The sequence below is a fragment of the Chelonia mydas genome, chromosome 9 (genome assembly GCF_015237465.2).
Source record: "Chelonia mydas isolate rCheMyd1 chromosome 9, rCheMyd1.pri.v2, whole genome shotgun sequence".
NCBI classification, from domain to species: Eukaryota; Metazoa; Chordata; order Testudines; family Cheloniidae; genus Chelonia; species Chelonia mydas.
Window position 1 is genome coordinate 49,045,882 of NC_057855.1, and position 23,538 is coordinate 49,069,419.

At 53.9% G+C, this 23,538-nt stretch overlaps 1 protein-coding gene across 2 annotated transcripts in view; it reads right to left on the bottom strand.

Annotated features, from left to right (window-relative positions):
- Window positions 1–23,538, bottom strand: part of IGF2BP2 (insulin like growth factor 2 mRNA binding protein 2) — a 102,034-nt gene that overhangs the window by 16,514 nt on the left and 61,982 nt on the right. Inside the window, exons 5-11 of one of the 2 annotated variants that reach the window (XM_037908587.2) lie at window positions 21,891–21,954; window positions 18,136–18,408; window positions 14,887–15,021; window positions 13,890–14,012; window positions 13,279–13,414; window positions 12,871–12,996; window positions 4,840–4,908 (exon numbers count right to left, since the gene is read on the bottom strand). In XM_037908587.2, the coding sequence (XP_037764515.1) occupies window positions 4,840–4,908; window positions 12,871–12,996; window positions 13,279–13,414; window positions 13,890–14,012; window positions 14,887–15,021; window positions 18,136–18,408; window positions 21,891–21,954 (926 nt within the window). The remainder of the gene's footprint in view (window positions 1–4,839; window positions 4,909–12,870; window positions 12,997–13,278; window positions 13,415–13,889; window positions 14,013–14,886; window positions 15,022–18,135; window positions 18,409–21,890; window positions 21,955–23,538) is intronic. The other variant, XM_037908589.2, reaches the window with a different exon arrangement.

Consider the following 23,538-nt stretch of genomic DNA (forward strand, 5'->3'; position numbering starts at 1 on the left):
TGCTGCTTTCGCAGCCGCTCGGCAGGCAGGGCAGGGCACCATTTTGTGGCTCTCAGACACATGCAATCGGGGTACAGCTGATTTGCCCCCTGCGGGAGAAATGAAATCTGCAAAGCTGAGCATTTCTAAAATGCCCATGAAATCATGCTCTTCTCTTACGACGGGGGTGGGCAGGTTTCTCTTATTATTATGCATTTCACTGCTTATGAAGACCTAGATATTTGAAATGTCACACCCCAGGAAGGCATCTAAATATCTGAATGGGCATTTGAGTTTTCAGATGATGCGTAAACAAGCGGGCACACAGGGCAGCATGCAAGGAATGCGATCTGCGTGTGGCACAGTGCAGCGAGAGACAGGGAAGGAGAGAGAAGCACGGAAGCAACTGCGACGCAAACGAAATCTTCACGCACACGTATGTGGACAGCTTCTGTGTGCTCTGACCCCCACAGCCCAGAGAAATGAGATTCCTGGCCTGGAAGGGCCCAGTGTGAGGGCCTACATAGAACAGACCGGAGACTTCAACTGAAGATCCCTATCCGTCTTGCGCGGCGAGCGAAGCTTGCTCAGTGAGCGTTGGCAAAGGGCTCCGAGCCCTTTCCAAGGCGACAGGGGCTGTAACGCTTACACGACAGGTCCACCGCTTGCCACGTAGGCGCACACAGCACAGTCTCCTAAGAGCGGGTCTCCACACAGCCTCTCAGGCTGATACACAGTCAGCGAGGCGAGATCTGGGGGAGACAGAGGGCCCAGCCCACTCCTCTTCCAACTCTCCCTGAGAACTGCAACTGGAGCAGGCCCAGGTCATAACCACAGCGGCAGACAGAAGTCACCCAGATAATGTGGCTCAGACACAAAGTGATACACAGGTCAAGAGCCTGCATAAAAAAGAATCTTCCCTTACTACCGTCAGGCCTGCTCTTGCAGCTTGTACCCAGGCAATCGCACCAGTCACAATGGGTCTACTCAGCCCAGCTGCTGGCTCGGGCCCCACGGGAGAATGTGACAGGAAGTGCTGGTGGTAGGTCTAGGAGAGCAATTTCCCTAAGAAATCATCTGAAGCTCTGCTGAGCCTGACGGCAGAACTAGCTGATGGCAGCCAAGCATATTCTGAGCATCGCTTAAACGAACCCCCTTCCTTACTTTTCAGATAGGCTGACCGAAGCAGGGCCTGTTTGGGAGGCTGAGGCTGACTGCCCTGAGCACACCTCCGAGCAATGCGAATGGCTCCAGAACGCAGTGCGATGGCTAGAAACCTAGGCCGACTCCCGGACACGGTCGTGCAGGAAATGCTGCGGTGCTGCTACGACTGGTCATGGAAATGTGCATCTCCGGACGCGCGGCCCTTCCCCCTTCTGAAAGCCCCGTGAGACACCTGCCTTCTCAGACTAGCTGACCCAAGCGACATGAATACAGAGACCGTGGGGACCTGCCCCCCCCCCCCCAACTCCATGTCACACCACACTCATTCCCAAGGCAGCCGGGGGGCCACACTCACACACAGCAGGTGAGCACGGATGCACGCTCCACAGACCTGCTCTCCTGCTGCTCGCCAGCTGGGTCTGGAGGGGGACACACCACCTTGCTCAGCAGGCTTTACCAGCGCCCCCTCTGCCGTTCTGGCTTAGAAGACCCTCAAAGATGCAGGGTCCTCAAGTACATGTGCACCCCGGCACTCAGAGAAGGACAGGCTGGAGGAAGGGCTGGGGAAAGGCAGTGTTACCGACTCCTGTGATTTTGGCATGGTGGTGAGGGAAATCTTAGCCTACCACAACCACAGCAACCCCTGCCCGGGTGATGAAGGGCGTTGATCTCCAGAGCTGGCAATTTCTATGTTTCAAAAAGCAAAAGTCACTTCTCTGAAGCAGAAGCCACACCCCCAGCTTTGGCTGTGGTTCCTATGCACACATAGCAATGTGGCCTCCACATTGCTGCTGCTCCTACCAGCCAATGGTTTTATGACCTTATTCGGGTGCCACTCCACATCCACCAAGGCCAGGCAACTGGCCCCTTTTCGGAAGTCCCTAGTTAGTGCTGACACACCATGTTCAGCACAGAATCTGGAGCACACCTAACAGACCTGCCAGTTCTTAATCCAAACTTCCCTAGGATCCTTGAGATCCATCTAGTACTACGCGGCCACCCTGGGCCTGTGAACATTCTCTCCTGGTGGCTTCTTGGCTTTTACCACCTGCATTTCTCATCTCGGCTGCTTCGTGCAATGTTTTGATTTGGTAAAACCAACAATCCAATTGTGTCACGTTTAAAAGGTTCAACAATCCAACCCACCGCTGAGCGTTTCTCAAAGCCTCCTCCCCTGAGCGCTAGAAAGAAGAGCATGTGCCACTGTGTGTGCCTCTGACTGGCTAAAAGACCATAATTCTCACTAAACACTGCCAGTGTGGTGAAAGGGAGAGGGAAAAGAAGGCCCCCAGGTAGGGCTTACAGAAGATTTAAAGGCCATTTCTGGGAGCTCAGAGGCTCCTGGTAAAAGCAAGTACTATTTGAGGTTGCTCTACACACAGTTTTGATTCTGGTTTAGCTATTTTGGGTAGGGCTGCGAGTTTATACCGGTCTAGTGAAAGCGCCAGGACACCTAATACAGACGCAGTTGTACTGGCACAGAACCGGCATGCAGAGCAGCCATTGGTGGGTGCTACAGGAAGGCACCGAGTAGGTGCCAGTCCCGGTCTCCTCATCCAAGGGGCTGCACCCACCATTCATTCCAAGGCCCATTCCAAACCCAGCAGCAATGGACACTGGCCCTTTTTCAGAGGGCCGAGTGGGGCTGTAGGAGCAAAGCGTCAGGCTCCGCTCTGGGGAAATGCTGGCTCTTGCTCTTTTACCGCCTCCGCCAGGGCTCAGCACAGGACCCCAGGTCACACTCCTTTCCTCCCAGGATCTGCATGTGGCTCTGCCCCCAATGGGCACAAACACCCACAACTTCTCCCTCAGGTGAACAGCCTGGCCCAGAGGGGTGTGTCCATTATCTAACACCTCACCTGGGGCAGCTCCCAGCCTGGGGTTCTGCCCCCCGAAAAGGGCACAGGCACGAAGACGGCAGCAGCAACAAGCTGCCCAGGAAAGCTGCTGTAGCAGCTCCCATGTGCAGCGGTGGAATGGAGAAACAACCTGTGGCCACAGCCATGTGTAAATGCCTGCTCGGAGCCATGTGCAAATGTGACAGCTTTACAACCTCCCCAGGCATCAGCTGGCTCAGGAGATGGAGGTACCTAGCCTGCTCTCTCAGGGCCATGCCTGATTCCAGCCCAGGCTGGTAGCATTAGGGGCCTACATAAACGGAGTGGGTGGGATTCTGTCCGCCTCTCACTGCGAGGCGTGTGGCTCAGTGTCCCAGCCTGGAGCCAAGCAGCGAAAGGGCCAGTGCTAGCAGGTGGGGTTGAGGTGTTCAGGGCGCTGTGTGGAGAGGCTGGCACTGTGCCAGGGCAGTAGATGAAGGGGCAGTGGCGTCTCTAGGCTGACAGTCCAACCAGGGTAAATCGTGAGGCAATGGCAGGTGTGGTGGCAGCAGGGCGTTTTCGGGGAGTCACTCATCTCTGGCTCTTGTCTGTAAAGGCTGCAAGGCCTTCACGGAGCACGGAGCCCTAGGCCAGTGGTTCCCATGAGGAGAACACACGCTGCCTTAGCCTATGGCTGAGGCTCTTCCCGGGGATCTCTCGGCTTGAGGCAGATGGTGCTTCCTCCTGAGGCTTTGTCCTGCAACCTGATACGCAGGCAGAGGTGGCTTCAGCCCCCAGTCTGAGTTCCAGCCCTGGCCAACCAGATCTCCAAACTGCTAGCTCCGTACTCATCCCGGGACCGGGCTAGCACTGGGGGAAGGGGCTCAGGGTCAGAGAGAGTCTGGCGATGAACCACTCTCAGGGACAAAGCCCAGGAGCGTAAGCACAAAGCCATGCTCCTGCTGGGGCCGACTCTCGGGGAGGCCAGCACTACAGACCCTGCTCCGGAGGGGACCCCAGGGCTGCACAGTGGGGTGGGGGGGAGGGGCCGCCAGGGCTCCCCACCCATGAGCCTCCTGTGGAGGAGCTGGGCTGGAATTGCCTTGCTGCCCACACATGCAGAGCAGCAACACAAGGGACCCACTGCTCTCCTTGTGGCTCTCTGCATGCTCATCAGGAGCACCTTGCGCCACGCTGCATCAGCCATCCCTCCCTCACAGCAGCCGTACCGGTGTGCCCCTTGCAGGGGAAAGGCCCCCACCACTCTGCACCCCGGTACAGGGAAGGTGCTGCCAAGTGTCCTTGACCTGCCCTTTAAAAGGCTCAGTTCATCATCCCCCTTCCTCGCTGAGCACACATGGGGAGACAGTAAATGCACCATGGGCCACCTGGTGGGAGTGGGACAGAGGGGAATTCTCGGGGGCTAAAGGAAAACCACAGCCCCTGCTGCTTCCTCCTGGCGGTTGGGTTTAAATCCTGGGGGCTCGGCTTTGTCACGTCATGTGCAGTGAGAGTGTGCTGCCAAGCCTCTGGGTGCCGGGGACTGGAACAGCTCTGGCACCAAGGCCTGCGGAGACACAGAAGAGTTGCCCAGGCCATGCCGTGCTGCGGGGGGAGCCCTGCGTGGGCGCCGATGTGCTGGCTTTTGCTGAGGAAAGTGGGAACGGACTCGGAAAAGGACTCAACGTTTCCCTGCGGGCGTCTGGATTCCACAGCCTCATTTCCAGTGACCACATCACTGCCGCCGGCTGCCAGGAGGGCACTGACCTGGCACGCTCACTGCAATGGCAGAGCAGCACCGGACAGAATCACAGCCAAGAGAGGAACGCGGGGGCCAAGCAGGGCGAGCGGTGCCAGCACGGGCAGAGCGGGCACTTACAGAGTGCTGCTGTGGGAAGGCGCCAATGGGGGAGGCTCCATACAGACCCGAGAGGTATGCCGAGGGGCTCTATGGCAGGAAAGAAAACACAGTCAGTGCGGGTTCCCAGACAGCACGGTCCGTACACACCACGCCTGTGCTACATCTGGGGGCTGGCTGCTGGGGATCTACCCCCAGCACCTCAGTGTGCACATACACCGGCTTCCCTGCGTCCCCTGCCATTGCGCCTGCCGTACTTTCTAACACGGGGGTCCCGAGACAGACCGAGAACCAGGCCTGAGGAACAACCAAAAACCCTGCTGAGGCCCCAGGAGAAATGTTGGCCCCCTCCTGCAGGCAAATCACAACTCCAGCGCTGATGTAAATGAGCCCAGCTCCACTGAAACTGATGAAGGCCCATGCAAATCTGGAGCTTATCCTGACAACCTCCTGGATGACCCCCATTCAGAGCACGGCTGTGTCTGGTTTCTGCAGCTTTTTAGCCTCAGTGGCTCACCCAGTGGTACGCTGGGGAGGGTGCTCCCCAGTGACGCTAGAATCTCTGGACATTGCTCTACAGGGAGCTCTCTCGCTTTCCTGCTAGCACAATATTTCCACGGAAATACACGAGTCACCCACACCTGGCATATGACAGCGTCCCCCTGGGGAGAGCCAGGCATCACAGGAGGGGTCCCAAGGCTGGAGCCTTGTGGCGAAGTGGAGAACGAGACAAGAGACAAGGAGAGAGAACAGCCAGGGTTGTGCAGGGGCTGGCACCCAGAGTCTGCAAGGTGCTGCCCCATGAACATATCATGACAGCACTTTCTGAACGAGGGATGTACGTGGGGGTAACTGACAAGGGCCTGACCCTGCTCCCACTCAGCTCAGTGGCATAGGACAGCTCAAGCTCAGACCTTGCAGCTGACCTGGAGTGCACAGCTGAGCCATGAGGTGGAGTGATGGCCTGGCTGCTGATGGGATCAGGACTGTAATAAAACGTGTCACCAACTGGTCCAAAGGAGGCAGCAAAAGGCAGGAGGAACCTTAGACTTTGACAGATGGCCCTGAGGAGGGAGCAGGCTGCACTAGCCACCCGGTCCTGCAGAGAGGAGGAAGTTGGGCATGACTGCAATTAGGACAGGGTGAAAACAGCGTGATCTCCAACACCTGTAGCAATCCCTCCTAGGAGGAAGAGAGTCATGCAGGTAGGTCTTACCCTAGGCACAGTTACACCTTGGGTGACATGAGGAAAGGCAGTGGAACCAGAGAAGGGATCAGGGTTAAGGTGTGTGAGAAACTAAGGCCTGCGCTACATTACAGCTGCCTTACATCAACCTAGTCAGTGTCTACACCACAGCCTTGCTCCCGCCGAAGTAAGTGCCCTACTACACCGACATGATAACTCCACCTCCACGAGGGGCGTAGGGTTTATGTGGTGTAGTTAGGGCGACGCAGTGTCTCTGTAGATGTTGCCTTACTTACATCAGCTGTTGTTTGTCAATGTCACAGGTCCACAAGGAAGCTGTGAAACTGACAAGAAAGGCTGGTAGGTTCCCTGTTGCAAACCCCGTGCTGGGCTCACACCTGGGGCTGTCGCCCCAGGGTGCGTGGGGGCTCCAGCTGTGAACCTGCTACCACCCGGGCTCTCAGCTCCCCGCAGAGCTAACCAGCTGGAACCTGGCCCGGGCTCCTAGTTACCCGCTAGCTGCCTGGCAGCCACCCACGCTCTGGGCGCAGAGCTCCCCACTGGGAGCCCAGCTGACCCCTGGGGCTCCTGGCTCCCCACTCCCTGCTGGGAGCCAGGCAGACACCTGGGCTCCAGGCACGGAGCTCCACGCTTGGATCCTGGGCAGCTGCTGGACTCCTGGTGGGGAGCTGAGAGCCGCGGGTGGGGGGAAGCTGGGTCTCGGCAAGGAGCTCCGTGTGGAGCTGTGAGCTCAGGCTCTGAGCCCCCATGCTACCCCTCTTAAGTTGGTGGAAGCCTGCCCGGTGAGGACATGCACCACCAACAGCAGGGTAGCATGGATATGAAAAACAGCAGTAATCACTGTGGGGGCTGTAAATTGAACTAACATAGGTCGACTTAATTTTGTAGTGTAGACAAGTTCTGAGTGTGAATCTCCAATTGATGCAGCAGAGCTGGGGTGTAGCAGGCTGGCTGGGATTACAGAGCTTTGCGTGTGAAGGCAGCAAGGCAACCATGCTGTGCTCAGCACTGGCTCCTATCCTGTCTGTTCCTGTCACACTCAGCTCCCCTGGGCCTCAGGCCCAGCCCTCAGCTCCGCGTGGGCCTCCTGTGCGGGCTGGGTGTTGGGCGTGCACTCATGGGCGGTCAGTCTGGTCCCTCAGCTGGTATGTTTCACCCCTGCCCCTACCCGGTCTGGTCTGTGTAGGCTGCAGCCTTTTCCGGAGAGGGACTGTCCATCCAGTGCCAGGTACAAAGGGCCTGGGACCATGAGGCACTACTGCAAGCCACAAAACATGCTCTACAGAGGGGAAACTGAGGTACAGAGGTGAAGCGACTTGCCTACGGTCACCAAGCAGGTGAGTGGCAGAGCCAGGACCAGAACCAGGTCTCCTGATTTCCAAGCCACTGTCCTACCCACCAGGCCACATGGCTGGCCTCCACACATCCTCCGCACTCACACCCATAAACACATACACAGAACAAAAATAGCAGAGGGGCCTGCTGTCCACCAAGGGTCTGTCTCCAAACATTCAACAGACAAACAGTATCCGAACAAAGCCCATAGCCATTCTCAGTGCATTCACCTTCCCGGGGGAAGCCGTTAGAGCTTGAATAGTTTGGAGGCACAAGAAACAGATGACTTGATGTGTGCATGTACTGATGAACACAAGACGTGTATGCCCCACCGAACAGTGCTTTTGTGGGAGACCCGCACAGCTCTGCTGAGACATCCTCGCATTATATATTTCATTAAGTCCATTTTTGCAATACCCTCAACAGAAACATTGCACAGCTCGGTGGGGCCTTGGCTGATCTGCAGCAGCCTCAGACAGCGTCACCTGATATTACTGTGTGCGACTGACACAGGTGTCTGTGCTGCCTGCCGTACCACTGGCTAGTGCAAGAAGTCTCTGCCGGAACACCAGGAGCGCCTGGTCCTCCAGGAGCAAAGACTGCAAACAAAAATGGCTTCTCCATGTCCTGGCTTATTAGAAAGGATTTAAAGCCACCAAGTGAAACATCTAAACCTTGATTCCATGTGCATTAATTCCCTTCAACTTTTCAGTCACCCAGGCATCTCCAAGCAGGCATATTTGATATCAAAGTGCACATGGATGTATTATTTGGCCTTAATTTGCAATAGGATTTCCACAGAGGACCCTCTCCCTTTCGGTTGACTGAACTTTATACAATAGATGTTTGCAAATCACCTTACAAAGGTTTTGATAAAAAAAAAACAAATAGAGCCCAGTTCGTTGGGCAGCAGGGTGAATTTTGCATGTTTTAGCCCTTTTTCTAAAACAGCGTGCATCAGATCTTCGGGGGGCTGATCATGAGCAGCTGTCACCTCGCTCATCGCAGGAGATCTGCGGGATACAGCCAGGCGTTTGTAGCTCTTTCACGTCTGCTATGACTGTACAGAGTGACACAAGTGACAGACTCAAAATGCATAGTGACTAACGACGCTAGCTGCTTGTAGGGCAATGGGCCCATTTCTCTGGGCGGATGGAGGCAGAACTGTACCCCTCAGATAGGAATGCACATGCATAGCACTAACATACAAGTCTGCATCTCCCCATGCCCCCCCCCCCCCCCCGCACACATCACCCATGCACACACATGCACCCTCTGCTTCCCAGGAGAGCTCTCCTGAGTGGTACATTCTTTCAATACTATGCCCTGTCTCTAATTTCACTCCATTCCCCACCTGTTTGTGCATATACATCTATAGGTCGTGTAACCTATAGGTATCAGAATGGGAACAGGGCTATCTACCCTTCCTCCCCCTTTGCCCAAGAAACAGAAGGGAAGGAAGTAGCTTAGTGTGAGACCTCTCCACTCGTGGTTAGGCTGACAAGGAGAGGGCAGGGAGCCAACACTTGGCCTGGAGCACTTTTTATATTTGGCATAATAAATTATTTAATTTTTCCTCTAAAAATAAACTGCCAAGTAGCCTTGCTGGGGTTTTGGGGGGGTCACAGGAGTTTGCTGGGAATGTACGCTCCTCCCTTATACCATGTGCACGTTCCCAAAGTAATGCACCAGACCTAAGAACATGTGAACATCGACATGCAGTGTTCATGAGGAAAACACACACTCACAAATACACCACGCAGAAAAGCATGAACAGATATACACACACGCTGTTTTTGCAGTCAACATTTTGTGTCTTTTCTGCACCATCACCTAAATATTTCAACTCTGAATGGTGTAAAACTCACCATCCCGCTCCGATCACTTGGCTACTACAGTTTTTAGAAAAACTAAAGAAGTAAATAGACTTGTTCTCAGCTCCAAATAGTTACAGCAGCTGAACTGAAATGGTGACATGGAGTGTTAGATACGCTGTCAATCAGGGGTTTATCTGCAGGAGTTAAAAGCCAGCTCTGTGATTTCCTGTGGTGCTATCCAAAAATCAAGAAGGTATGAAATAATCACTCCATATCAGCAAATCAAGCTGATTGTACAATCATAGAATCATAGAATATCAGGGTTGGAAGGGACCTCAGGAGGTCATCTAGTCCAACCCCCTGCTCAAAGCAGGACCAATCCCCAATCAAATCATCCCAGCCAGGGCTTTGTCCTCTCAACATGTGCTATCTATGCATCTCTGTCCACCTATTGTGCAGGCAGACTAGGAAGAACACAGCTCAGAACACAGTCACATATCATATATGGCTCTGGGCTCTCTATCCACTTTCACAAATGGATGCCAAGGTAGTTGTCCCAACTCTGGAGACACAGGCGCAGAGAGTGAAGTGTCCACTCCAAGGCGTGGCTGGCACCTGTCTGCCTGGGCCCAGGCAGTCCCAGCAGTGGCACAGCCAGGGGCTGGTTTTGAAAACTGGTCCAATTGGGTTGGTTTTGCCTCGTGCCTCCAGAGAGTGCAGCGGCGGTGCGTGTCGTCACAATCCCACCTCTGAAAGGCACTGCTGCACCGTTAATGGGGCAACGCCAGCATGGCTGGTTAAAAAATGATCCCACTCGTTTTGAAACGATCAAGTAATAAATACAGTTCCCATGAACTGACATCAAAGTTGTCTGACACCCGACAAACGCACAGCCCTCCTCCAGGATGAAACTATTACTCAGCATTACTCACACTAGCTATGTCTGTTTTATGACATTTCATCCACTTCCAAGCCAAGGGCTCCTCTGCATGCCTGCAGGAGCCTTTCCCAGGTCTCTCTCGCTGCCCCTTCAAAGAGTCTCACCCTGCTTTCTGAGAATCACCCTGCATGGGCTCTATTGGGGTACTCAGATCCCTGCTTAGCCAGAGCTAGGATGGGCATGGCCAGGCAGGCTGTGTCTGAGGTAACCCACCCCAAGTAATTCAGGCTTTTACAGAGGACAGCGCACTTGGAGTTGCACCAGAAATGGGTTGGGAGGCAGTGCAGAGTGAAGAGTGCAGAAGTCCTGTGTCTGTCAGCCCAACCCACTTGCGAGCTGGCAGCAGCACATGAAGCTTCTGACTGACCGTCAGCTGTAGAGTGTGTTACACCAGGAGAGCATGGAAGAGCCAAAGTCACAGCTGAAGCCTGCCCCTAACAGGCCATCCCAGATAAAGGACCCCCCCCCCCCCCACCCCCACGGGTAGCATGCCCAGTGGGAGTTCCGGAGCAGCGATGGACACACACCGACAAAGACTGTGAAGACCCCTCACAAAGAGGAGGAAAGATTCACAATCTTCTTCATAGAACCACCGAAATGCAGGGCTGGAAGGGACCTCGAGAGGTCATTAATTCCAGCCCCCTGCGCTGAGACGGGACCAAGTAAACCTAGATCATCCCTGACAGATGTTTGTGCAACCGGTTCTTAAACACCTCCAGTGATGGGAATTCCACAACCTCCCTTGGAAGCCTGTTCCGGAGCTCAACTACCCTTATAGGCAGAAAGTTTTTCTTCATATCTAACCTAAATCTCCATTGCTGCAGATGAACTTCTTGTCCTACCTTCAGTGGACATGGAGATCAACTGATCGCTTTATAACAGCCCTTAACGTATTTGAAGACTATCAGGTCCCCCCTCAGTCTTCTTTTCTCAAGACTAAATATGCCCAGTGTTTTTAACCTTTCCTCATAGGTCAGGTTTTCTAAATCTTTGATCATTTTTGTTGCTCCCCTCCAGACTTTCTCCAATTTGTCCATGTCTTTCCTGAAGCGTAGCGTCCAGAATTGGATACGCTACTGCAGCTGGGGCCTCACCAGTGCCGAGAAGAGCAGTATTATCTCGTCCTCTGTTTTACATAGGAGATGCCTGTCCATACACCTCAGATTGATAGTAGCTTCTTTCGCAGCTGCATCACACTGTTGACTAGAACCCCAGATCCTTTTCAGCAGCACTGACATCTAGCCAGTTAGTCCCCATTTTGTACTTGTGCGTTTGATTTTTCCCTCCTAAGTGTCATACTCTGTACTTGTCTTTATTGAATTCCATCTGTTTGAATTCAGACCAATTCTCCAATTTGGCAAAGTCGTTTTGAATTCTAATCCTGTCCTCCAAAGTGCTGGCAGCCCCTCCCTCCGTGGTGTCACCCCCAAATTTTATAAGCACTCTCTCCACTTCATTATCCAAGTCATTAATGAAAATATTGAATAGCACTAGACCCAGGACTGAGCCGTACGCGTCTCACTAAATACGCCCTCCCAGTCTGACAGCACACCATTAATAACTACTCTTTGAGTAGGTCTTTCAACCAGTTGTGCACCCACCTTTATAGGAATTCCATCTAGACCCCATTTCCCCAGTTGGCTTAAAGGAACGTTATGTGGGACTGTGTCAAAGCCTTACTAAAAATCAAGCTCTCTCATGGCTACTGCTCCTGCCCATGCACTCAGCCAGTAAACCTGCTCTGCTCCTACCCAGCTGCACCATCTCTGTCTGGGATGAGCTTTCACCCAGGAACCTTGCTCACTCAGGCACTAGGAAAGCAAGCTGGCCCCAGAACCTGGCTTCACACGGAGCTGAGAATCACTAGCTGGCCAGGTCTCAGTCAACAGTGAGATGGGTAGAGATGAGGGAATCCAGAGGGTGCTGGATTTGGCTCATCACTACCTCCTTTAACTGTTCCATAGCCCAAATCCTGGCCTTGTTACAGTTTGTAATTCCCACTGACTTCTGCCTAAGCAGCTGCTGAGTATGGACACCAGGTCTGGGCATTATGTAGAAGTGTTTGATGTGAACGCAAAGTGTGCTTATTCCAGGGTTTGCAGGGGTGTGTGCAGAGCCTGGGATCACCCACCAACAATACGTGCTGTTCTACAAGCTTGTCACCCGCAGACATGCAGGTGTGCAGACCCCAGCCCCAGTCAATAGGCCAGCTGGGTAGGGGAGCATGCTCTGCACCCCTGAAGTGAGGAAGCACAAGGTGCATTGCTCCTGCTGGCGCAGTGCAGAGATTTAAAACCACAGCAAGCCCTTAAAGGAAAAAAATACTTACAAAAGTACTGACCTAGGCCTAACTGGGAGTGATTATACACAAGTCTATACAGTGCTGGGGCGCTGCTTCTCCTTTCTGCATACCCAGCCCCAAAAATAGCACGTGAGGCCCCATCCTGATGGGAGCACCAAATCTCCACAGGCTGAGGAAAGGTGCAGGCGCCTGAAGAGCTCATACTCCAGCAAGACGCAGGATCTCCCTGGTGCTGGGGTATAAACAAATCCCCCCAAAACCATCAAGAAAAAGCAGTGCTCTTATACAAGAGTGTATACGGGACACCTCCTGCCAAAGCCACGTCTGTCCTCAGTAGAGGGTTAGCATGAGAGTGTTTCCTCCTAACCCCACTGAGCTAGGGGGACACACCCCGCGTGTGCGCGCACACACATGCACACACACACACAGGCGTGGCCTGCCAGGTACTCACCGCAAAGGGGTTGTAGGAGGCAGCCGCAGCTCCGCGGGCCCCCGCTGCAGAGGGCAGCATGGACAGCCCAGTGGAGAAGATCCCCAGTGCGCTGAGGTTCAGCCCTGGGATCAAGTTGGCTTGTTGCTAGAAATGCAAAACAGAGAGAGGTGGGAAACACGGAACAAACGCCGGGGCGGGGACGGGGGGACGACCACATGTGCCCAAGTGCCCAATGACTCCTACACGTCCGCCCAGAGAGCTCGATCCAGTGGGTCCCATTCCGCATCAGCCCCCATGACGGGCAGAACGACCTGCAAACACCCCAGAGCCAACTTCGCCTGCTCCCACTGGGCTAACTCTGGCTCCGGCCCTGACACTTTGAGGTCTCTACTGGGAGAATGGGAGCAGCAGGAAGGGGGCGCTTACGTTGACAGCGACAATGTCATTCTCATAGGCCTCTCGCAACTTCTTCATGATCTCCACTTCGGCATTGGAGCAGGCCTCGATGTTGCCCTTCACCGTGATGGTCCGTTCAGGGTTATAAATGGTTAAATCCTGTAAACTAAGCAGTTACGGACAGGTGAACTTGCTGTCATCAAGGCAACAGAAAAGCAAGCCGCCATCGCCCTCCAGCTCAGAGCAGGGAACCTTCTCCTTGGAGCAGCCAGGAAAACCCAGGGCTGCAGATTATCCCCCACCAGCCAGCCACTTCCACGGGCCATTGTGCAGGGGAGCATAGCCTGAATGTCCTGTTTCCATTCCAGACCTTCCGAACACGGCTCGCTTTACTGGCACCCATGCCTTCACCAGTGCCGGGCTGGGTGGAGCACCCCTGCCTGTGTCTGTGCACCTTTGGAGGAGTCCTACGCTGGCTCCACATGGTCACGTTCACAGCACGTACCCTGAGGGCTGGCCTCAGCAGCTCCCCTGACGCTCACCTCCCACAGCCAGAGAGCAAGGAGCCCGGTTTTGGGCCATGCAGTAGCTCTCTGGGCTGGAGGTGGGTCGTTCTCCTCTGCCAGGATATCACAACTTACGGAGAGATGGTGATCTTGGTCCCTGTGTCTTGCTCAATTTTCTTCAGGTTTCGTCCTTCTTTGCCAATCAGTCTCCCAACTAGACTGTTGTGTGCTAAGATTTTCAAGGGAACTTCTTCGGCGCTAAAAGAAACAAAAGGCGTTTTGGTGGTTTTTGTAAGTTCCTTTTTCCTGTTCTCCTATCACCAGTTTGCTCCAAACCGTGGAGTTCTCCTGGCCAGGAACACACACAAAAAGAAAAGAAAAGTAGGACAAAAACATCACATAGACTTTTTTTCATTGCAAAACCCATACGTTTGTAGAGTCCTTGTCATGTAAAGAATCTGAAATGAGTCCTCTCTGCACTTACAGAAAATCCAGACAAATAGCTCCTCCTGCAGCTAACCGTTTGGGGCAGGAGGGGAATCAAAATAACCCTGTTCAAGAAAAACTGATTGCAACTGGGGCTGGTCGAAAATGGGTTGGTATTTTCCCATGAAAAAATTCAAACTAAACAAAAACAATTTTTCATTTGGTTCAAACTTTAGGCGACTTTTAAATTTTTTCAATGAAACAAGCTGAATTGCTAATATTTGTTTCAAATGGCTGTTTGGAAAAAAGGAAATATCGACTCAAATCTCCAGAACACAGGAAATGGACTCCCATTCCAGCAGGGAGAAGGGGGGAGAAAAAGCAAAGCATTGAAAGCATGGGTCCTAAGGCATTACTTAAAGCCTGAGGCTTTACAGGTGGGCTGGTTTCCTTTACTGTCAGACCAGGCGTGTTCTAGTAACCAAAACTGTACATCAATTAGTTGTGCTGACTAAGCCTTTTAAACACACGAACATATTAAACCAAATCCCCATTCTTTTACATGGGCAACTACCACATTTTCTCTGGACCTCTGGGGATTTATTCTTCAAATCAGCTCGTTACTCTCCATCACTGTCTCCCCCTGCCTGGTGCGTACGGCTGCAGGAATCCTCCTCCTGCGGAGTGCTCTGCGCGGAACACTTACGATTTAGTCTCATCAGCTTCTTTCTGCATGATATCGAGGATCATGCGGCACGCTTCGGAGCACCCTTCGGGGCTGGCGTGGATGGTGATTGGCTTCTCAGCAGCACCGGCATTCTCCTTCCGATGGATGTCTACCCTGCACCAAGAGAATCAGCACAGAGAAACCCCTGAGATCAGACTGACGTCATAACAAGGCACTTCAGTGAAGCATCAAAGAAAGTGCATCTACACTGCTGTCTACAGACAGTACCCCTGAACCAGGAGTCACGCTCACGCTGCTGAAACCAGCTCTGAACCAACTTCTCCTGAAGGGACCAAAATTCAGCAAGTGGCTGCAGAATCGTGGAAAACTCACTAGATACACTCACCATTCAGGACAGGTTTGTTTCAAGGTCTGTTAAACTTTTTGCAGGAATCCAGGTCTAAGTTTTGAATGACTGACGGCCCAGATTTGCATGAACCCAGACTGACTTCTACTAAACATGGGGTTTCAAACAATGCTGGCATTAAACCAGGTTCAACTCAGATTTTGACTTTGTTTGGCTGTACGATTTGGGGTTCATTTGCAAGTGAAAATCAAGGAGAATGAGTGGGTGGGGGGAGCTGAGCCAACACAGATCAGAAAAGAGCCGGTCCCTCAGACGCAGGGCAGAGTTTCCCCGGTTCCAGGAGCTGCCAGTACTGCTACACATTCTTCTCCTCAGCTTCTTCGGGATCCACCAGAACATGGCAGGGCAATGGAGCTCTGCTGCGGCACTATGGGCCTGAGGGCAGGGAGAGACGTCACAGCCGCTGCACAGCACAAGTGGCATGTTAAAAACCAGAAGAGTAAAGTGAGTGCATTTCTCTGCACGTGTGCGCGTGTGTCCGTCCCAGCTGGAGAGGATGACCCTGCGCTGTGTGCATGCTGGTCTCTTTGTTAGGAAAGGTCTTGTATATTACAGAGGAATAGTCACACTTCGGCAGCATCACACAAGAAAACAATTACACCAAGAGAGGGATTTGGCCTGCACTTTCCAATCAGTTTTGGTACTCTTGAAGATAGCTGTATCTTAATTAGGGCTTTCACCTTCCCACAGCTGATTGTGACATGACAGGAACAGACCGGGGTCCATTTAGCCCAGCTATCCTTCCCCAACAGCAGCTTGTACTGGATGCTTTCGAAGGAGACCAGATATCCCCCTAATGCACCTGGCCATATGTGCAACTCTTGTTCTCTTGGACCCTGGCCGGAGATCAGCTCACACCAGCAGACTGGACTGGGGCTTCACTCCACAGCCTGCATTTCGGGGCTCCAGGAATGGACCAGGGAGGGCTGTGCTGCAGAGGGAGCCTGGGAAGCATCTGGGCTGCTAGCCAGGGTGCAGCATGCATTGCCCCCGCTCCCCACCCCCATGTTGGCTCTGCTCTGCTGGCCAGTGCATGGCTATAGACTGGTCCTCATGCTGTCCTCTCTGGTGTGGCTGCTGCTGTTGAGAACACTAGCCTGGAGCAGCTCTTGCGCTGCACTCGGGGGGGCAGGAGAGCTGCGGCTGAGTCCTGCTCAGGGGGCGGGATGGGGAAAGTGCCACGCACCCTCTCCACCCACACAGGGCTGATCACAATTTATGACAGACGCTACAAGGCGTTCAGTTACTCTGTATAACCCAGGACATTAGTCTCCCTCAAAACAAGTCTAATCCTGTTCTGGCTCTTGAGAAGATCAATAATGTAATGATACCCATCAGCAGTGAGTCCCACAGGTTACCCAGATAATTGTATTTCACATTTATGCTGAGTATCGTGATGGATCTGGTCGCAGCATCTTCTCTTATGACTGCCAGGATGAAGCTACAAAGGTTAGCAATCCTCAGTGTGTTTCAGAGTGAGCTGAATACCAGCTGGGGTCAAGACATTGGTTTGCCCAAGTAGGTGTATTGTCAGGATTTGCACATTTTCCTCTGATGCTGCTGTCAGAAGTAGGACACCTAGAGGAACTAAATGGATTGTGGATCAGTTCTGGGATGATAATTCCTGTGTCCTGCTATGTCTTCGTGTACAGGGACAGGCGGCAGATGCTGACTGATGAACTTTGTGTTAAACACAAATAGCTTGGGGCAATAACAAACTGGAGAGGGAAAACTGTGAAGAAAATCAGAATGTTACATACATGTTCAGCGTTAGGGAGGCAGATCTGAAAACCCTCACCAGCAGCAGACTCCTTCTTTAAACAACACAAGATTAGAGCAGGGGGAAAGGGTTAAAGTCGGATGCACAACATGGGTGCAGCAATCTACTAGCAATTCTCCTATTTCCAGGTAACGTACCCCTGACACAGAGCTCTCCTCTGAAGCCTCTACTTCTCACATCAGGGATTTTATAAAGCACCCTAAAGGCACTGCTCATGAGGGCCTTGCTCACGAGTCCTGGGATCAGCCTCATGCCACTCGGATTTTCTTCCTGATTTGTGTGTTCCTTGCTAGAGCACTGGACTGAGATGACCTGACTCTTGGCCTGTCTATGCCTTTGGGCCCTGCTCTTGTGCTGTGATGTGTGCCAGCATCGCACTGCAGCAGCAGGGCGTGGTCTTTGAATGCGCACAGCCTGGGAAGAGCCGGCTTCTGGTTCCAGCTGCCGGCAGCGCTCAGGTGTCTGGCCGTTACTATCTTTTCAGATACAACACACGCTCTGATCAGAAGTAGGGGGTCCTGTTACTGACCTCATCCGAGAAGAGACTCCCCCTCTCATGGCCCAGTGTGAATGGTTTGGGAACTGTGACTCCAGGCAGGAGACGATCTTGTGACCAGACGCCAATTTAATTCAAACTAGGGTGTTTAGCCACTGGCTAGCACTGCCTGTGGTACCGAGCCGGCCTGCCCCAGAGGGAGCATGGGAATGGACAGCGTAGCAGAGAGGCACGGCCCCTCCCCTAGCAGCAGGGTGAATGCATGAGGCACCAGCTCCGAGAACTGGGCCACTTATTCCTGTGCCTAATTTCAGGCTCCTGGGTTGGACCGTTCTGGCCAACATACTATAATGGCGTGATGGCCAGCACTGCTGTGCTGTGCGCGCCCTGCTGCCCTGATTGCTACCATCTACTAACCCCTCCTGGACATCAGACTGAGGCAAGACAGCATTGCATTAATGGCACGGGCAACGACACATTCCTGGCATACAGGCGAGAGCGCTCTAGTGCGCCTAATCTGATCTGGGCAGCTACAGGCCACCGCGGAGTCCTGGGGAAGGAAACACGACCGTTCGCGGTACTTACTTGGACTGGGTTTGCTTAGTGAGGTTCTTTATGGTCAAGCCCTCCTTTCCTATGATCGCACCAACAAACTGCGTGGGGACCAGGATCCGCAGTGGGAAATCGAGCTGTTTGGGCTGTGAGGAGCCCCCCGGGGAGGGGCCCCGCTCCCTGGAGGCACGGCCCCCCCGGCGGGACCGCTGAGGGGGCGGAGGGGAGCTCACCTCTTCATCCGGGATGTAGGAAATCTTGAAGGAATAGTTCTCAAACTGGTGGCCGCTGAGCTTCTCAATTGCTCTGAAAGGCAGAGAAAAGAAGCCGCTGGTTAGGCCTTGCACCAGCTGTGGGTGCCAGGCCTGAGGCACCTTTGCCAGGAGGCGAGCCACCGACCCGACCGGGTGCAGGAGACTGTCCCTGTCCCTATGGACTGGGTAAGTGTCCACGCTGTCTGGACATGGTCCGAGGTCCCTCCTAGGAGCATGGGCATCCCTAGAGCAGAGATCTCATGGCTCCCCAAGCCTGGGTCTTCGCCCCTGTCAGAGACATCCAAATGCCTAACACAATCACAATGTGTCCAAAGGGGTGTGTGTAACCCACTGCCACTTGGCAGGGCTCTGTGCCCCTCGAGGGCATGTCCTCTGCACAGCGCTCTATCCCACCCCTGCTCTGTGCACCTTGAGGGCACGTCCCCCGCCCCTGTGGCGCTCTGAGCCCCTGGAACACTGCGGGGGGATGAGCCTACTGCACCGTTGGCTAACTGATGGCTGGTGTGATCCCAGCACAGCTGATGGAGCTGCACCGCAGAGGCATTAGTGTGACATTGACTCAGTAGCTCTCTCCCAGTCCCTGCCAGGGCTGCCTGAGTCCCACCCCGGAGTAGAGATGCAGCCTCCCCTTCTCCACTCCTCAGCAAGGGCCCACTCCAGCTCCATCCCAGCCTGGCAGGAGACAGGCAGGCCAGACGGAACTCACACAAGTAGGAATCCTGGCCCAATTCTCCCTCTCCGCGGCTACAGGCACGCCTTCCACTCCAGCTTTGTAACCCCCAAACACCTCTGGAGACTCCCCAGGCAACAGCCACCTGGCAACTGCGCTTTCCTAAGCCCACCATCTAGCTAGCTGTGCTCTGCCAGCATGCACCTTCCCCGTGGAGCTCTGCCGGACTGCGGAGACGGGACACTGGGAGCCTAGCAGCAAATCAAGTGTCGCCAGTGGCTGGAGCCACCCTGAGCACAACAGCCATCAGCATACATGGAGGGCACTGGGTTTAATCTTCCTTTTACATACTAAAGCCAGCCCGGCCAGAGGAGCTGATCGGCTCTGCATTCCTGGCCCTCTGCACAGAGGGGGCATAGCCTGTGGGACAGCGTCCAGGACAGGGGCTGCTCTCCCTAACCAGCACAGGCAGGGCCAGGAGCCATGGGGCTGGAAAGGTGCCCAAGCTCCACTTCGCATGTACGCCATAAGGCACTGTAGAGAACAGTCCACATCCCAAACCGGACCCCGGTTCAAGGGACAGGTGGGATTTTATGGGGTGCTCCACTCAGACCGCTCTCTGGGGCCAGCCCCCACCCCGCTGACTGCAGTGAGGCAGAGCGAGACCAATGCTGAGCCCCTCTGAAAATCCAGTCCCCACCCAGCTCTTTGTGGGCTGCCTGCAGTTCCTGCTCCTGGAGCTGGGGCAGGTTCTGTGACCAGCGGCACAGAAGTAGGAGAGCTCCGGGGGTGAGGGTGTCTCAGACTAGCTGATGGGGACATGGATCTCTGGGCCAAAGAACTCTCTAGCCCACTCTGACCCACTGACAATAATGCTGGCAATTCCCCCAGGTCCAGGGCAAATGGACGGGGGGTTTCCCAGTCGGTTACTGAACTCTGACCCAGAAACAGCTCACTCTTTCGTGCCAGAGAAAACCCGGGGTGGGGGAGAGGGGGTTTTTTCCGGTCCTCTTACAATAGCGAGGCTGAAGCAACTGCTCAGGTGCAATGCCAATGCCGGGAAGCACAGGGGGATGCTTGTTGAAAGCAGACAAGCAAACAGAACCGCGTTGCATTTGCAGAGCAATAGGAGGTGCTGGGGGCTTGTCCACAGCGATGCCAATGGGAATGGAGTTGGGAGCTATTTATTGCCCCCACTGTGCACCGAGAGCTCGCTACCAGGGAGGAGCTGAATGATTCGCTCCGGGAACGCTAGGTAACAGACCAGCGCGAGCTGCAACAGAGCAGCCTGCTCAGGGGGAGTGCAAGCCGGATGGGAGATGTCTGACCCTTCCAGAAAGTCCTTGTTCTTCAGGACACAGTGAGTTTCTGGGATCTCCAGCATGTGATGGCTTCGGAGTCTCAGCTCATTAAGGGTCCAGCCCTGCTCCCTTTCCCACAATGAGCAGATCACAATGCCACAGATCATCCTGTGGGTTTCATGGAGTGGTGGGGAGGGGACTGAATCAGGCCCTGGCCTGCAGTGACCACTTGTGTGTGACTGAAATTATAAGGCAATGTGATCTCACCAGCAGGGTGGCTCCCGGATGGGGCCAGCTGAACCATTCGCCCAGGGCAAGTGAAAAACAACGCCAGTGCCGAGGGACTGGCCACCAAGCAACCAGGCATGCAGCCACTGGGTGGGCACAGTGCCCCATGCAGCATAGCACAGGAGGGAACCAGTTAGGGCCAGATTCTGCATGCTGAGCAGTACTTTCCTGGGGGGGGGGAGGGAGCCCATTGATTTCAGTGACCCCCAGAGCTCCTAGATATGGAGGGACATTTCGAAACACTGCCAGCACCTCCTGCCGGGCTCCCTTCCAAATTGAGCCAATCAGGTGGCTTAGTTTGCTGTATATTTGGCCAAAGTTCTGGCCCTACAGAAGCCAAAGGGAGTTTTGTCATGTTTTGTCAGTTTTGGCGGGGCCAGGATTTCACCCCTGGATGACCCCCACCTTGCGACTGACAACCCCCTTGCTGAGCAAGGGGCAGTGCCAGCTGTTCTGCACCAGGAGCCCTGGGATGGACTCAGGGCTTGTCCACACGGAGACTTAGTGTGTGGCCAGCCAGGGCGTGAATGAACAGCATGCCAGCCTGCTGCACATTAACTGACCATGTGTATCCTGCTAGCGTGCGTGAAAAGATCTGCACACTGCCATACGGCTGATTTATAAAGCATCTGATACGGGGCCCAACAAAAATCACCCTCTCCGATTCATTCAAATCACCTTGGACTGTCAGCAGTAATGAAAACTAGTGAAAGGGTCCTAAAGAAAACTGGGTTTTAGCCGACAGCTTCATTAATGATCTAGAGGAAGGAGCAAACTCAGTTTATACAAAATTATGAGAAAAGAAAAATAAAATCAGGAGGCCTAACGAGACAGGACGAATTGACAGAGCGGGAACAGCATGAACAGAATCTGGAAAAATGCAAATCTGAACATCTAGGAGAAATAATTTGGGAAAAATGAGGCTGAATTTCAAGGAAAATCTTCCTGAGAGCAAGATCAGTAACCACAACGGGATCAGCGACACCCTCCTCGCGGGGCACATCCCAAACAGGACCTTCAAGACCTAAGTCTTGCCCCTCCCCCGAGGCGAGGGGCAGCTCACCGCTGGCATGTCAGAACACTAGGTGAGTCGCAGGCAAACCTACTATTCGTTACAGGGAAATAAATGAGCCCCACCCCAGTGAGATGGAGCGAGAAAGGGGCATGCAAGGAAAGGCAGCTGACTCACTGCTTGGAGGGATGAAGAAAGAGAGAGGGTGAAAGGAAGGATGAAAGAGAGCAAGAGTCACTTACACTTTTGCTTCTTCTTTTGTTGCATACGTTACGTTGACAACGGCCGTTTCTGTGTCTGTGTTGACTAAGGGAAAAGCAACACACGCTGGCGTTAGCTTGTGGATGGAGAAGGTCCTCATCACCTTTTCCTGGGTGACAGTTGCTAAGCCTGTCACCTGTTCCTGGCCAGGGGTGGGCTTGATTGCTCTTTACAGTGAGAGGCTGGGAGGGATGCTATTCCCCTGGGCCGGATGCCTATGATGGTGGGCTTGGCTAATCTTTGCTCACTGGCTGATCTGTGGATACTAAGTTCAGGAGTAGCTGGGTGTGGGCCTGGCCTGCGTACCAGCCAGGTCACACTGGGGTGCGTGTCGCTCTGTCTGGCTGTGGGCAGAGGTGAATGAGTGCCCACTGTTAACTGTGATGAGAGCTCCAAACTCATTTTCTTTGTGACCTGGTCAGCAGTTTTTAACCATCATCTCTAGGTGCCGCACCAATGATTTAATGTCCTCAGCCCGTTACACTAGTAAATACTTCTGCTCTTTGATGGGGCTGAAGAACACCTGCGTCCAGGGGAGGATGAGCATCCATGCATGGTTAATGCAGGGCTCTGCCTACTGCTGCAGGCTAACAGAAGGGACTGCCTCTCTCCAGGAGTTCTTGGAGACATCTCTCTAGCCCAGCTTCGCCCCATGGCCAGGACGTTTTGTATAGACACTAAATTGCTAAAGGGACCTTTTTTATTTCCTACCATGGGTGAGCCAGGCAGTCCAGCTCTTTGATCACTGCTGTCCAGGCTGGCAGGTGCTGGCTCTGTGCTGCGTGACACAGCTGAGAAGAGCTGAGCATAGCTAAGTGAAGTGGCCCAGAGAACAACAGAAAAACAAGATGCCCCTGGTTGGTGTCCGGTGGCATTACCAGGAGCCCAAGTGCCCCCCATGCTGGCTCTGAGCAACTGGTGAATGGCTGCTTAAGGCTCTCTCTCATGCACCCAGGGGAAGATTCACATTCTTGGGAGTGCGGGGGCTCAGCCTGGGATTCCTAGCGGAGTGCAGTGATGCTAGAGGGCCATCTCTACCCTTTGGGAGAGAAGCGAAGCTCTTATCTGAATCAACAGCAGTTGCTGGGAGCTAGGAAGGGCCTCTCCTGGGCGCTGCCTGGCATGGACCTGCTGGGGCGCTGGGGAGGGTGCTTGGCCAAGCTTCTCTGCTGTGTGGCTGCCTGTGCCCCTTCCCTTCATGTCCTGTGCTGTCTGGGACCTGCCCCTCTGCCCCCACACCTCATGAAACATCCCAGGGCTTTCCCCAGCCCTCTCCCCTGTCCGGGCGGGATCAGTCAGGAAGGTCAGTCTGTGCTAGCCTAGTCACTGCCATCACCCTTTACCCTACGGTTTCACAGCCTCGTGGGAGCAGCACCCTGCAACGGCTGGAGAGATGGGAGTCTTGGGTTCTAATCCAGCCTAGGCCACTGATCTGCTGTGGGATCTTAGGCAAGTCACTTAGATGATCCGTGCCTGGGTTTCTCCGCCTGAGCATCACACTTCCCTAATTCGCAGAACTATTGCAATGGCTAACAGAGGCTCAATGTATCTCAGAGAAAAGGCAATAGACAAAGGCCAAGCACTGTTACTGTTATGCAGTTACAGCACCCCCTGGTGGCAGGGGTGGGC